General features: G+C 40.6%; 1 protein-coding gene across 4 annotated transcripts in view; it reads left to right on the forward strand.

Moving 5' to 3' along the window:
• furina (furin (paired basic amino acid cleaving enzyme) a) overlaps nt 1-13,516 on the forward strand; it is a 90,814-nt gene that overhangs the window by 64,670 nt on the left and 12,628 nt on the right. For all 4 annotated transcript variants that reach the window (XM_037094831.1, XM_037094832.1, XM_037094833.1 and 1 more), the window contains exons 7-12: nt 800-888; nt 6,666-6,838; nt 8,076-8,288; nt 10,726-10,826; nt 12,629-12,732; nt 12,979-13,096. In XM_037094831.1, the coding sequence (XP_036950726.1) occupies nt 800-888; nt 6,666-6,838; nt 8,076-8,288; nt 10,726-10,826; nt 12,629-12,732; nt 12,979-13,096 (798 nt within the window). The remainder of the gene's footprint in view (nt 1-799; nt 889-6,665; nt 6,839-8,075; nt 8,289-10,725; nt 10,827-12,628; nt 12,733-12,978; nt 13,097-13,516) is intronic.

The raw sequence follows: 13,516 nt of genomic DNA on the forward strand, positions 1-13,516 counted from the left end.
GCTGATTTTCCTTCGATTGACAAAGCGTTGCAGCTCTACAACAGATATATTCTTATGTGTCAGGGAAGAGCATCTACTGCTTGTGTTCTGGTTCTTGTGATTGTCTGCCATCATGGAAGCCTGCTGTTGTAGATAGTCGTCAGCAGTGAATGTCTGCTGCTTCCTGTTGTTTCCTGGTGGCACAGTGTTGCCCAGGCTTCAGCATTCCTGTCTGGGAATGGTTGTTCTCTGGTGGGATTGCATCACCGTTTGAAGGGCGTTAAGAGTGCATATCCATCTGGCAGACCAGGGGAATGCACCTGACTAGAATCTGATGATCAGCTCCTCTGTAGTGGCTTCTTGGATCTCTACACTGTGGTGCCTGGAGCTAGATCTTACTACTGAGGCTCAGGCTCAGTGAAGGAGCCATTGTGAAAACGGCGAATCTAATTCACAATTTACTCCTCCGTGTGACGGTAGTATGTCATCTTATTACCCCTTTCCCCATGACATGATTCAGGCCGTGCAGGCAGTCCAAAGTTGTATGGTGGTCACTCTTTGGTGAGATGTTAACCTTTTGGACAACTAAGATTTTTTTTTTTGAAAAAGAGTCAAAGCAAAGAACCTGTCTGCATGAGTTTGTGTTGTCTCAGTCTACAGCTCAAGGGAATGCATTCTACAAGCAAGCATTGATAGACGTGTACACTACCTGTTGGTATATATACAGCATAGAGTGCTGCATCATTAAGTAAATGACACTTAGAAGGATAAGAAGTTTCCCTGAAACATTCCTCTCTTTCTCATTCTTCCTCCTTTTTAGGCATGGAACACGTTGTGCAGGAGAGGTGGCCGCGGTAGCCAACAACGGGATCTGTGGAGTCGGCGTGGCCTACAATGCCAAGATTGGAGGTACAGTCAAATAAAAATAGGAATTGATTTGTTCTCACAGTCTTGGTTTCATCCATTTTTGACTGCCAGAATAGCTGAAGTACATGTTCTACAGCGCTGGTGTTATTTTTAGTCCATGTCCCGGGTACAGCATGCCACTGAATCTTTCTGAGCATCTTCACAGTTGTGAGGTGCAATGCCAATGCACTGTAAATGTGTCGGTTTTGCATGGGGTAACAGTATTCACAGTGATATGCGGGTCATGAAATGGTTTGATGCTGTAGCTTGAAATCTGTGTTACCTTACTGTCACATTTACTATTCTCAGCTCGTATACAAGTAAAAGCAAAATGGCTGATATAACTCACTTCTAATGTTCTGTTCTCTAAGTATCTGCTGATACAACACTCGTTTTAATACTCAGTCCAGTACAATACCACCTCAACGTGTAGCTACAACCATAAAAATGTATGATGAATTAACACTTCTTCTGACAAAAAGCATTACGAGCTCCACAAGGACAGTGTTTATACCAGAGCTGCTGCTCTGGGTTGCATTAGATTGCACAGATGTACCTAATAAACTGTTTCCAGAGACGTGGTTGTGCTGGTGGCGTCTCTAAAGAGGTAAAAGTAAAAGACAGAGGGCGGCCTCGGTGAGTCTTTGTAGTTTGTTGAAGGCAAAACGCCCACTTTAAGATTTTTTTCTGTAGCCATGTCACAGACAAGCCAAAGTTGTATCACCAGAAGCGGCTCGTTGATACCCTGCTACGATGTTGCCCTCCCCCCCGCTTTCCTCATGCGACACTTGCTTGATACTTATGTCACTATGGCCAATGAAATTTCATCACCCAGAGTCTGTTACAACCTTTACCTCGTATTTCTCAAAGTCCAAACTACACTGAAGTAAATACTAAATACTTAAATAAACTGTGTCAGATGAAAGTAAGCTGTAATTAGTCTTTTCACAGAAAATTTACTGGCAACCTGTGACACTTTTGGTAATCAGTTATTTGCCTGTTTTTTTTCAAGGAAAATGCCCAAACATTTTCTGGTTGAAGTGTCACAAAAGAGAGGATTTGCTTCATTTTTTCAAACTATTTTCTCACTGGGTAATCCATTAAGGTGCAGCACTGATAAGTGAGCTGGGAATCTGAGAAAGCGTTGTAGCAAAGCTGCACTTAAACTTGATTTTTTTTTTTTTTTTTATCAGCCGTTTGAGCACGCTGTTCTTGTGTCTAGGATTAAATTCACTGCAGATGAGACACAGATTCAGAGGAACAGTCTTACAGATGTTTGCCTGGGGTCCCACAATTATGGCACCATTGCTTGCAAACATCATAGATTAATCATGAAAGATTATTATTATTTAAGAATATTTGTCTGCGTCAGAGACAAACACACAGCAGAATGTGCCAAGAAGATTGTCTGTCTGAGAGAGGCAAAATATTGTGAAATATTAATTTGTCTGTTCTTAAAAAGATTTTTGCACCCTGATGGGTTGTTTCGTTTCTGCCCTCAGGGAGGGAGCAGTTTTTCTACGCTCTGTTCCCATTCTTCAAAAAAAGCCTTGGGGGGCTTTTTGATATTAAAGAAAGCAAGAAAGCTGTATTGTATAAATGTTGTATAGATTTTGCATTGTAAACAACTTATTTTCTTGAGTTTCACATCAAGACGACCTGAGGCTGGCTCTCAAGATTAAAGTTGCTGGTATGGTCACATTGCTGTGACTTGTGCGCGTGTGTTTTACATTTGTGATCTGTGCTGAGGATGTAGGATGTAGCATAATGATGTACAGTCCTTTTAACTGTCCTTTATGTCCTCTCTCATTACCTCCCTGCTTATCTCCAAAGCCTCCTGCCTATGTCCTGCTCTCATAAAGTTTAAACCCCGTCAGTATAGTGCCATAACTGCACTCTTTATGATCGGCCCAGATGGCAAGTGGGAATATACCACATGGCATTCAGCCTTTCTATCATAACCAGTTGGCTGTGTGGTCATGTAGGTGGAGCAGGAGGCGGCCCGGTGTTGAGGAAAACCTACACATGTGCTTCCATCCACACTGAAGGCTCTTTTTCAACAGCGGAATCAGAAAATTAAAGCTACAACAAAATCTAGAAGCTACAAATAAAACCCTTGAGTTTGTTTTGGTTTGCCTCTCCACGTTGCCTTGAGAACGTGAAGGTTGGGTAAAGAAAGCGAAGAGAAAGAAGTGCGATTTCTGTGGCACTGCTTGCTTTACAAAGATAAGCATTACAGTCAGAATCCAACATTTTAAAGCCTTTGAGATTACCATCACATATCAAAACATGAAGACTTAGATATGATTTGTAACCCTGATAACAGTACACTAAAATACACTGGGTAATTCTCTTGTTCAAAAACTTTCCTTGTAAGGTTCAGGTATAACATTTTGCCCAAAACTTACATACGTTACATGCAAACATTCACTGAACATTAAACTAATGCATAAACAGCAAGTCCAGATGGTGAAAGTCCTTCAATGGCTCTAAACAATGTGAAGCCTGACAGACAAATGGCTTCCTCCAAACCATCGGAAACAATAGTCAGGGGCCCTGAAGCCAGAGCATCAGGTCCAGCTCATTCATTTTGATGGCCAGGGAGAATATATTGGAACGAGTGCAGATGGAGCAGTGCAAATGCTTCTGTGACTTCTCATTTACCCAGTTGCCCCCGTGCCACCTGCGTACTGTAGCTCATTATTCAGCTAGGAGACTTGTCTTTGAAATATTTCCAGGGTAGCTTGAAACACATATCGGCTGGCTTAGATCTTCAGATATTCACAAGTTTGTCTGAAGTAAAAAAAAAAAAAGTCCCTCAGGTGAACCAAAAAACCTTCTTTTTCTACAAAAATGCAAAAAAGCTCAAGCACTGGGTGTCAGAAATATTAATTTTCCTTTGTTTCAGTTAGTGCCTCTCCCTGCAGCAGTTTGTTTCAGTCAACATGCAGATGATATTTAAAGGAACAGTCCAAACAAATAATATTCTTCTTGGCCTTCTTGCCAAGAGTTAGATTTTAAGAACAACACTACTTTCATATCTTTCTATTATAGAGTGAATATACAGCTTCATTTAAAACCACATCTGGTTAGTTTCACAAAAAAAACCCCAAAACATACAAAATACAAAATAAACAAAACAAACTAGATCCAATGGTTTAATGATTACTGAGCTTTAGAGGTGTTTTGTTACATTTTGACTGTAGCCCAACTAATACTGGATTTTTGGGGCGGATATTGATATGTAGTTGTAAAGAAATTCCTAACTTGATATATCCTGCTATATTCTTTTATTCACTGAATATATACACAAACACTCATTTTATGCAAGAGTCCCTCAAATGTTTATCTCAAATACTTGTGACGAAGGTTCATACGTAGTAGAGGCAGGATATTTCAGTTGAACAATAAATGCTATTTACCATTTCTATTCATTTGCTTTATTTATTTATTTGTTTATTTAATATATATTTCTTGATTATTATTATTAAAACATTGTGATGTGACAGTTAATGTGCCATTCATAGCTCTTAACATTGACGGGTTTATAATACTGTGTTGTGCATTAAACCAAGAACTGATTGAACCTTGACGTTTTATGAACCTAAGTCTCGGGTTTGTGGGGTATTTTGGGATGGGGACTTGAGATTCTAAAGTCTCCAGTCCTCAGCGAATCACAGAAGTGCAGGCTGCCATGGAAACACTAGCAGCTCAGTGGCTGTTTGATGCTTTTTGAGGACTTCAAAGAGTCAGTGCATGGTTGCTTTAACCCATATAGCAGCATTGAGCAACCTGACCTGAAACGCATCAAAGGGGGAAATTAGTTTGTTTTTTAGGTGTCTTTGATTTCTCACCACTTTTCTGTGGAGGAGTGTTGCTGAGATAAAGAGTTATGCTGCCAGAAAACCCTCTGAAGATGAAGCAGAAATAATAGGTTAGGAAGACCTCCACACTCCCTGTATGTACCACGAGCATTGTTTTGTGTTTGTTGATATTTTAACTCTGGTCCAGCACTTTACTGAAGATCACTTTAGATATCTTAAAAGTGAGACATGGTTGAAACCTGCCATTAAACACTGGCTGAGGTGTCCACTTCTCTTGAAATAAGAGCAAGTCTGATTCACTGCACTCTCAAACAGGTAGCGGAAGACAATTTCTTTGTTATCTGATGCAGTTCCTCCTACAATGTAATTTATCTCATTCTATTTCTTTCTTCTTTTTTTTTTTCAAAATGGCTCAAGCGCCAAAGCAAATCTACACAGATAAAATTGATTTAGTGTCACAATGGATTTACAAATAATGAACAAAAGCAGCTTGTGCCACAAAAGCTGTACAAATACACACAGATGAGGTACAGCAGTGCAAACAGTTGCGCAAATATGTAAGTCCAACAACGCAACAGCATTGCTTTGTCCATACACATGTCAAACTTTGCTGAACAAGAGCACACAGTCAGCAAAACCTACAGAGCTACAATGCTATGAGCCAAGCTCTGCAGCCCGCAATATATTTTGAATGTTTCAGTGAAATACTTTTTAGTGGGAAAAAAGAAAAGTGATTTAGCATCGGGCTGCTATAAAACTGCATTTAGAATGGTTGTTTAAAAGATCAATGCAACAGATCCACTGATATCATCTTTTTTATTCCACACATTCCTCTTCCTTGTTAAAATATGACGCCTACATTAACGACAGTGCGGCACCACTGGGGACACTTAAATCACAGGTTTGGGTGTGCTATGCTAGTATCAGCTAATGTAGCCTGTAGCCCTGGCCCTGCTTTCTACTGCAATTTTATTTGTTTAAAAAAAAAAAGACTTTGATTTGTACGATCGATGTAGTTCCTTTTTAAGGAATCATGCACATTGTTTATGTAGATTAACAATAAACAACAATATTTCTTGACTACTCCGTAGTACTATTGCTTGAACACGACCATATTTCTTTCAATATGTCAGATTTTTCTTCATTCAAATCGAGGGTCCAAGGACGTAAAATGTCGCTCAGCAGATTGTAAAGCCCACTGAAGCAATGTGATTGTGATTTTGGGCATTATGAATATAATTCATTTGAACTGAATATTTACAGATTTAAAGCCTTTGCACATTTTTAAACATTTTTTTGTCTGTGTTTTTTAATTAATCATCAGATAAAAAATTGTCATTGCCAGAAACACCTTGCGCAGTCCAATGAGTCTAATGCGTTAATTATTCCATTCAATGCGAAAATTTACAATACGAGACGGGATGGAGTTGAGGATGATTTAGTGGTCCTCTTTCCTGAGAGACAATAGCCTACTCGGTCCATCCAATCCTCACAACGAGAGCAAGGAAGTTCCATTATCCTGACCACTTCCAGGTGTATTTCAGGATGTTAGTGGTCCAGATTGATACAGGGGAAACTATACTGAAACCACATTAGAACGAAGTCCACCAAGTGTCCTGAATTCTGGACTGTGACTGGCAGTGCGTTTAGGCAGGGAGTGGTGACACATCACATCCGCAAAGGATCCCCCCAAAAAAAAGCCTGTTTGGAGGCGGTGTGTGAACATGATTGACACAACATAATTATTTTATAACTAGCAGCAATTTTGGACAGAAAAAACAGACTTCATGTATAAAGGCCTTTACACAGTACACCAATCAGCCACAATATTAAAACCAAAAGTGAATAACAATGAAACACTGAATGCAATTACAATGCAATTAACCTTTTATTATCATATAAATTGTATTTCAATACATGTGTCTGCTGTCTGTGTGTGCATTTGTGTGGGTACAGGTGTACGCATGCTGGACGGTGAGGTGACCGACATGGTGGAGGCCCAGTCTCTCAGTCTAAATCCTCAACACATCGACATTTACAGCGCCAGCTGGGGCCCCGAGGATGATGGCAAAACTGTGGATGGACCTGCCAAACTGGCCAAAGAAGCCTTCTTGCGTGGAGTTACAGAGGTGCGTACGTGTGTGACTGTTTGTGGGACAGAAAGTATTTGTTGCCTGTGTGTGGCTTCCTTTCAGCAGACAGTAATTGAACTGTTCAAGCATGAGAGGACACAAGCAGGAAGAACAAAGCGGTTTTTGACCCTGACAATTAGGAATGGAAGGCAGTGTCCTCTAAAAAGCCTCCAGGGAGGAACATCTTGCAAAATGAATAGAAGCAGCACTGACAGAAATTAAGTTTTTTATTTTTAATATATTCATTGTTAGCTGAAGGACACTTCTTAAACTGCCAGCTCATCTTTTATCTCTCAGCCTTTTCATTCATTTGGCATGAGGTCTGAAGATTTTTTAAGAAAAATCAAAGTTGTTTTTATAAAATCCAATCAAGCAGTTACTAGAGCTTTTGATGGCTTGACAAGCATTCCTAATCAAATGCTCCCAAACAAATTCCTCTCTATATGCATATAACAGTCAAAGAGATTTTTTTGAAGGGGGGTAATTTTGAAAACCATCCTGTCAGCATCTGACAACACGGCAGTCGGAATATTAAACAAAAAGAGGGCCGTGCCGCCTTGTAACCAGCCCCGTTGTTGATAGCAGCACTTGTTTTAATGCATGAGATGGTGTCAGATATGTAAAATGAACAAGTCAAGAGATTAATAAGCATACAGATCACACCCGAGGCTCTTACATCTACACTCCATGAATAAACACATCCATCCAGTTAACAGTGACTCTTGTTATAGAGCGGCAGGATTCAAGGCATGTGCTATAAAGCTGATTGGAACCACTGACACTGACTACTAAGATAATTGCCACAGTGACAGTGCTGTCAGATGGCAGTGTGGGTGGTGCATAGCTGGGTTTGATCAATGCACAGAGAGACGGGTCCACTCAATACAATAAAGCACCTCTTAGATGAAAATTATTGTACTTCAAAGCCTGAGAGGTTGGATGATTTATCCCAATGAGCTGTTGTCATATACTGCCTTTTTGTATTGCATTGCTGTCATAAGATATTTGGCTCTTTATGATTTACTGACTGACCACACCAGCCTCAGTGATGTATGCTGTGTTTTAATGGACCCGTTTATAAATGAGCCCTGAGATTAATTTGCCCTCCCATAATTGGGATTTATTTTAGAGATTGAATGAGATTTTGATCCAAGGACCAACAGCTTGAATGAGAAAGTGTAAGGGTCTCCGGCCGTCTGATTTCCTATGTCTGACCGTACTCCACCTTCTCCAGGGTCGTAACGGTTTGGGCTCCATCTTTGTGTGGGCCTCTGGGAACGGAGGGAGGGAGAAGGACAGCTGCAACTGTGACGGCTACACAAACAGCATCTACACCCTGTCCATCAGCAGCTCCACCCAGAACGGCAACGTCCCCTGGTACAGCGAGGCGTGCTCCTCCACCCTTGCCACTACCTACAGCTCGGGGAACCTAAACGAGAAACAGATAGTGAGTTGTAGTTGCATCAAGTGTCTCTTCTCGCCTTTTCTTCCTCTCCTTGTGCTTTTTCATTCTATTGTTTTTCCAGTCTGTTATAATTACAGATTAATCAATTAGCACAATTAGCAGCAACAGTTCTGATTCATTAAAGGTGCACTGTGGAGCTTTCTTATTGAATTCGCGCAAAAAAATCATCAGCTAGAATGGCCCTCAGTACAGTGCACACATCCGTCAAGGCCCAACAGTCCCCTTTAATTCAATCAAGCCTAATCCAATATCAAACTAGATAGCCCTGTATCACTCTAAATTTCAAACAACCCATAACTGCTTAACTATAATTTAAGATCACCTGATCTTAATCACAATGTACTCAGTCATAGATTACAGCCACCACAATATGCCTGTTTTTTTTCATCAAGATCCCTTAGAAATGTCGCGATGATGAAAAAAAATTAGAAAAATCCCTGAATCCGACCCTCTACTGGGTTTAGCACCAAAAGTTTATGGAGTCCGTTCTGGGCACAGACCAATACTCCATCCAAGTGTCATGGAAATCTGTTCAGCAGTTTTTATGTAAACCTGCTCACAAACAAACCAACAAATAGACATAGGCAAAATAACCTCCTTAACTGAGGTAATAATGATCATAAGAATAAGCAATCAGTATTACAAGTATGAAACTGAACCCAGTTTAATTGTTACATTTAGTGAGCAACGTTTATTAGTACACCAAACAGGTTGCTATAGATAATGATGATTTAACCCTAACCCTAATTTATCCTTTTATCCTTTTAGTTGCATTTTCTATGTCTATAGCCCGAATTGGAACGTGATTTGATCATACTGTATACATGGATGTCACCGCATAAAAAACAATGGTCTTAATTATCAATTCATCCACCAATTAGTTTCTTCCAAAACCCAAAGATGCAGCTTACTGTCACAGACGACGAGGAAAACCAGGAGACATTTCACTATTGAGAAGCTGAGCCATGGATTTTAATTTGCCACTTCTGCTTTACAAAAAAACAACTTAAATGTTTAACTGATTATCGAAATAGTTGCTGATGAGTTGGTTTTTTTTCTTTTATATCAGTGGGATGAATTGAGTAATTGTCTCATATGTAGCATTTGGCTCTGCAGCTTTATTCTGAACCTGTTGTCTGAACCACAGCACGACTTCTTTCTTTTTTTCAGTCTTCTTCTCTACCATTCATTCCGCCTTGGACCATTAAAATTATTACGAATAGTGAACGGCTGAAACTCCATCTGTTGCTGCTTTATATTCTCCTCATAAACTCATACACACACACACACACACACACACACACACACACACACACACACACACACACACACACACACACACACACACACAGAGAAACACGTCTTATTTTTTTTCTCAGGCATAGCTCCGAGCAACCAGACCAACTGGACAGACAGCTTATGACATCTCTGTGACATGTGGCTGGTCCCTTAATGCTCCAGTGCTGTACTCACTTAATTGTGCTGTCACTCATGATCGCGAGAATGAAGAGATGGAGAAGAAGGGAGAGGGTGGAACCTCTGGGGTTGTGCAGGATTGAATATCTTAATTCTTTCAGTTTCTGATTTGAAAAAATATATATACAAATTGTATTACACTCAAATCATGCCTCTCTTTCAATTTAAAGTGAAGGATATGGGAATCTCCTGAATTTATGATTGGACCATTAAAGTCAGTTCTGCCAGAGCATTTAATATTCTGTTTAGTCCATAAAAAAGATCAGTTTCTGGAAGCTGTGCATTGGTCAGCACAGAGCGCAGAGTTTTGAAGTTTTATTCGGATACATATATTCACCTTCCCATTAGGATTGTACCGTGGGTAGCTGGGGGGCTTTCGTAAGGCAGTGTTTTGTAACTTTTATTCTCCCCATGATGGGTTTTGATGTGCACAAACATAGTGGTTCTGCCCCGCCTCACTATGCATTCATGCAGCTGCAGAAATTCACTCCCGGGAACTGCCCAGTAGAACCACATCCTTCTGCTGAGGGCTGCTGAGGAGATCTCTGCTAGAGCAGCTCGATCTAAAAAGAGTTTCGCTCAAAGACACCTCACTGCCAGTCGAGAGGGTGAGAATAAGTTATACCATTTCCCCGCTTTGATTTCGTAGCTGTTCGAGGGAGTCTTGCTGAGGCCTTTTTTTCTTTTTTTTTTTTTTTGCTTCTGCTTCTTCCGACCAATGGGTGATTTCTGCCTCCAGCTCATACAGTAGAAAGAATTGAGTGAAGCTGTCAGGTGACATGAGTTGAAGTGACTTGTGAATTAAATAGAAATAATCCTGGATGCTGTGAGAGATGGACCAAAGTTATCAAACTGAATTTAGCAAATAGTTAATGTTTCGAGAATATATTTCGGTTGGAGCTGTCAATTTAAGCACCGCCGTGTTCTTTTTCTTCTTCTTTAGGTGACTACAGACCTCAAATCAAAATGCACCGACTCCCACACAGGCACCTCTGCCTCCGCCCCGCTGGCTGCTGGGATCATCGCCCTCGCCCTTGAGGCCAAGTAAGTGCTTATCACCCTTTTTTCTGAGCGTGACCAAAGCCTTTCAATTCTCTTCAACAGTTCAGCCTCATTCTAACCTTCCCTATCAGCACATTTCACTGTCTTTCGCTGATTAAAATCATTTAATCCAGTGCAAGAGAAAACTGTTAAATATAATTTGTAGAGAAGTAATTATTCCAGAGAAAGATTTCAGCATATGCACATATATTCAAGTCAAAGTAGTTTGAATGAATTACCCACTATTAGCGGTTTCTCGCATGTGGTTTGAGCTTTCCTGACTGTAAATTATTCATTTAGTAACAACAGGTAAAACATTTTTCCACTTTTTTTTGTTTGCATAGACCTTTAGAAGCATGATTATAAATGTAACGCTCTTCTTCTAAATCAGGCTTTAACTGCCCATGCTGCGTGTTTATGCATCAATTCTGCTTGATTATCCCATATTATGAATTACTTTTTAACCCTTCTGCATGATAGATTTTTGCAGTGCATTTAGAATAAGGGGCATAATCTGATCTAAGTACTAATCACTCTTATCCAGTCAGGCAGCACTAATGGAGGGGCAAACACGGCACAGAACAGTCTTGAAAAATGAGTAATTAAGCTTGTGGCTAAACAGAGCTTGGTGACAGAAAAAGATTGCAATTAGGGACGGATTTGAGGAGACAAGAGAGAAATGTGACAGACTTCTATGCTTTTAGTTTACTTTATCCACAAGAATAACACAAACCATTTTGAGTTCAACTCAGGCGTGACCTCCTTTTAGTCTTTTGTCAAGCCTTCAAACTGTCACAGCTGCAGGCAGGAAATGCACTCAACACTTTGAAGGTTTTCACTTTATTTCAAATTTGCCACTGGGCCGAGATAGTGTGCAGATTGAATGTAATTCAGAAAAGCATTGCAAGTGGTTTGTCATTATTTTCTGTATTTAATCAGCTGTCCACCTGCAGGTTAACACACTGGGTTTTCCCTCTGGCACTTTTGTCCGCGCCAATTTGCATTTCCATGATCAGATTTAGTGGCTGAATTGAGCCACCCCCATTATCTCCTCAAAGTGTGTGTTGTGATACTAAACTCCTATCTGTGCAAGAAGCCTGAGAGAACAAGGTTTTTAAGTCTCTGTGTGTTTAGCTCCCAGTAATTTTGTAGCTTCTTACTCAATCTCTGTGGTTTGAAGTTAGTTTCTCTCCGGTGTCCCTGTTTGTAATTTCAGACATCTGCTGTATTATACTGTTCCATCAAGTTTGCTTACAGCTATTTTGGGAGATGTGTGAAGTTCCTGCTGGTGAAAACCATTTCCTGATTTTGGTTCTTTGTATTAAAAGCCTTGAAAGACCAAATAACGAGGGACTTTTATTGTGAAGATTTTATAGGGAATGAAATGTTTCTAACAGAATAAGAAGGGCTTTGAAATGATTCCCTGATAATGTGATGAGGAAGTGTCTACAGCTGCTCCGTTGACGACTGCACAGGACAAGCATGTCACAAGTTAGAAACAGACCCTCAAACAGGTAGCCCTATTGTCATGGAAATGCAAAATCCCTGCTGTGCTGGGCTGATGTGCTGAGTCAAACTGAGTCAAGCGGAGCCAGCGCATGTATATGGAAAAGCCCCAACTGTGGGACGGATTGTCAGACACATCTGTTTGATCTGTTTGAGTGCCTCAACTTTTTAAGAGTCTCACCATGTGTTTCTCTGTGTGTGTGTGTGTGTGTGTGTGTGTGTGTGTGTGTGTGTGTGTGTGTCTTTCTTTCATGTGGCTGTCTGTGTCTGTGTGTTCCTGCCATATACACTTGTTCCAGTAAAAACCTGACCTGGAGGGACATGCAACATCTGGTTGTACGAACTTCTCACCCTGCCCACCTGCTCACCAATGACTGGAGAACCAATGGCGTTGGCCGCAAAGGTACAGTAACTCCTTCCAAGTTATGCTCTGCCCTCTGCAGTTTGCTGATGCCTTTGAGGCTCATTAATATGTTATAAATCTCATAAACCTAAATTGGCATTGGAGCACAAAGTGGCTTGCATGAAAGTTTAAAATGGCACACACACTGTGAAACTGCTGGTCTGTAAAGTTGGAGCTGGGAGAGTGAGGATGTGGCTCTAAAGCCGACATTCATGTTTCCTTTTTTTCCTCTCTCTGTCTCTGCAGTTAGCCACTCATATGGATATGGACTACTTGATGCCAGTGCAATTGTAGCACTGGCACAGACATGGACCAATGTAGGGCCACAGCGGCAATGTGTGATCAGCATGGTCTGTGAGCCGAAGTAAGTCCACTACACTCACACACACGCGTGCACGCACACATGTGCACCTCACAGAATTTGCGAAGACCCTGATTACGACTGTCTACACATATTAAAGCTGTCGCTTAAAAAAAATGGTTAAAACTAATTAGAGCTAACAAGCAATTTGTTCTGATTCATTTAAATGCAGCACACGTAGCCTAATCCTAAACTACACTGTAGAATTAATGTTGTTCCCTTCGCTCAAAGGTTCCTCCGCTGTCTCCGCTGCTACACTTATGTGACAAGCCAAAGTTACAGTGAGGCGGCTGCATTTTTACAAATCCTGCAAACAACCTTATCTTAACTTGAAACCCAAGTCGAATCCAAAAATCTTTCTTCACTTTAACTCTGAGATGGTTCGACGTCATGTTTATCTTTTCAGAACGTTGAGCTTGTTTT

The sequence above is a fragment of the Acanthopagrus latus genome, chromosome 4, assembly GCF_904848185.1.
Source record: "Acanthopagrus latus isolate v.2019 chromosome 4, fAcaLat1.1, whole genome shotgun sequence".
Classification (NCBI taxonomy): Eukaryota; Metazoa; Chordata; class Actinopteri; order Spariformes; family Sparidae; genus Acanthopagrus; species Acanthopagrus latus.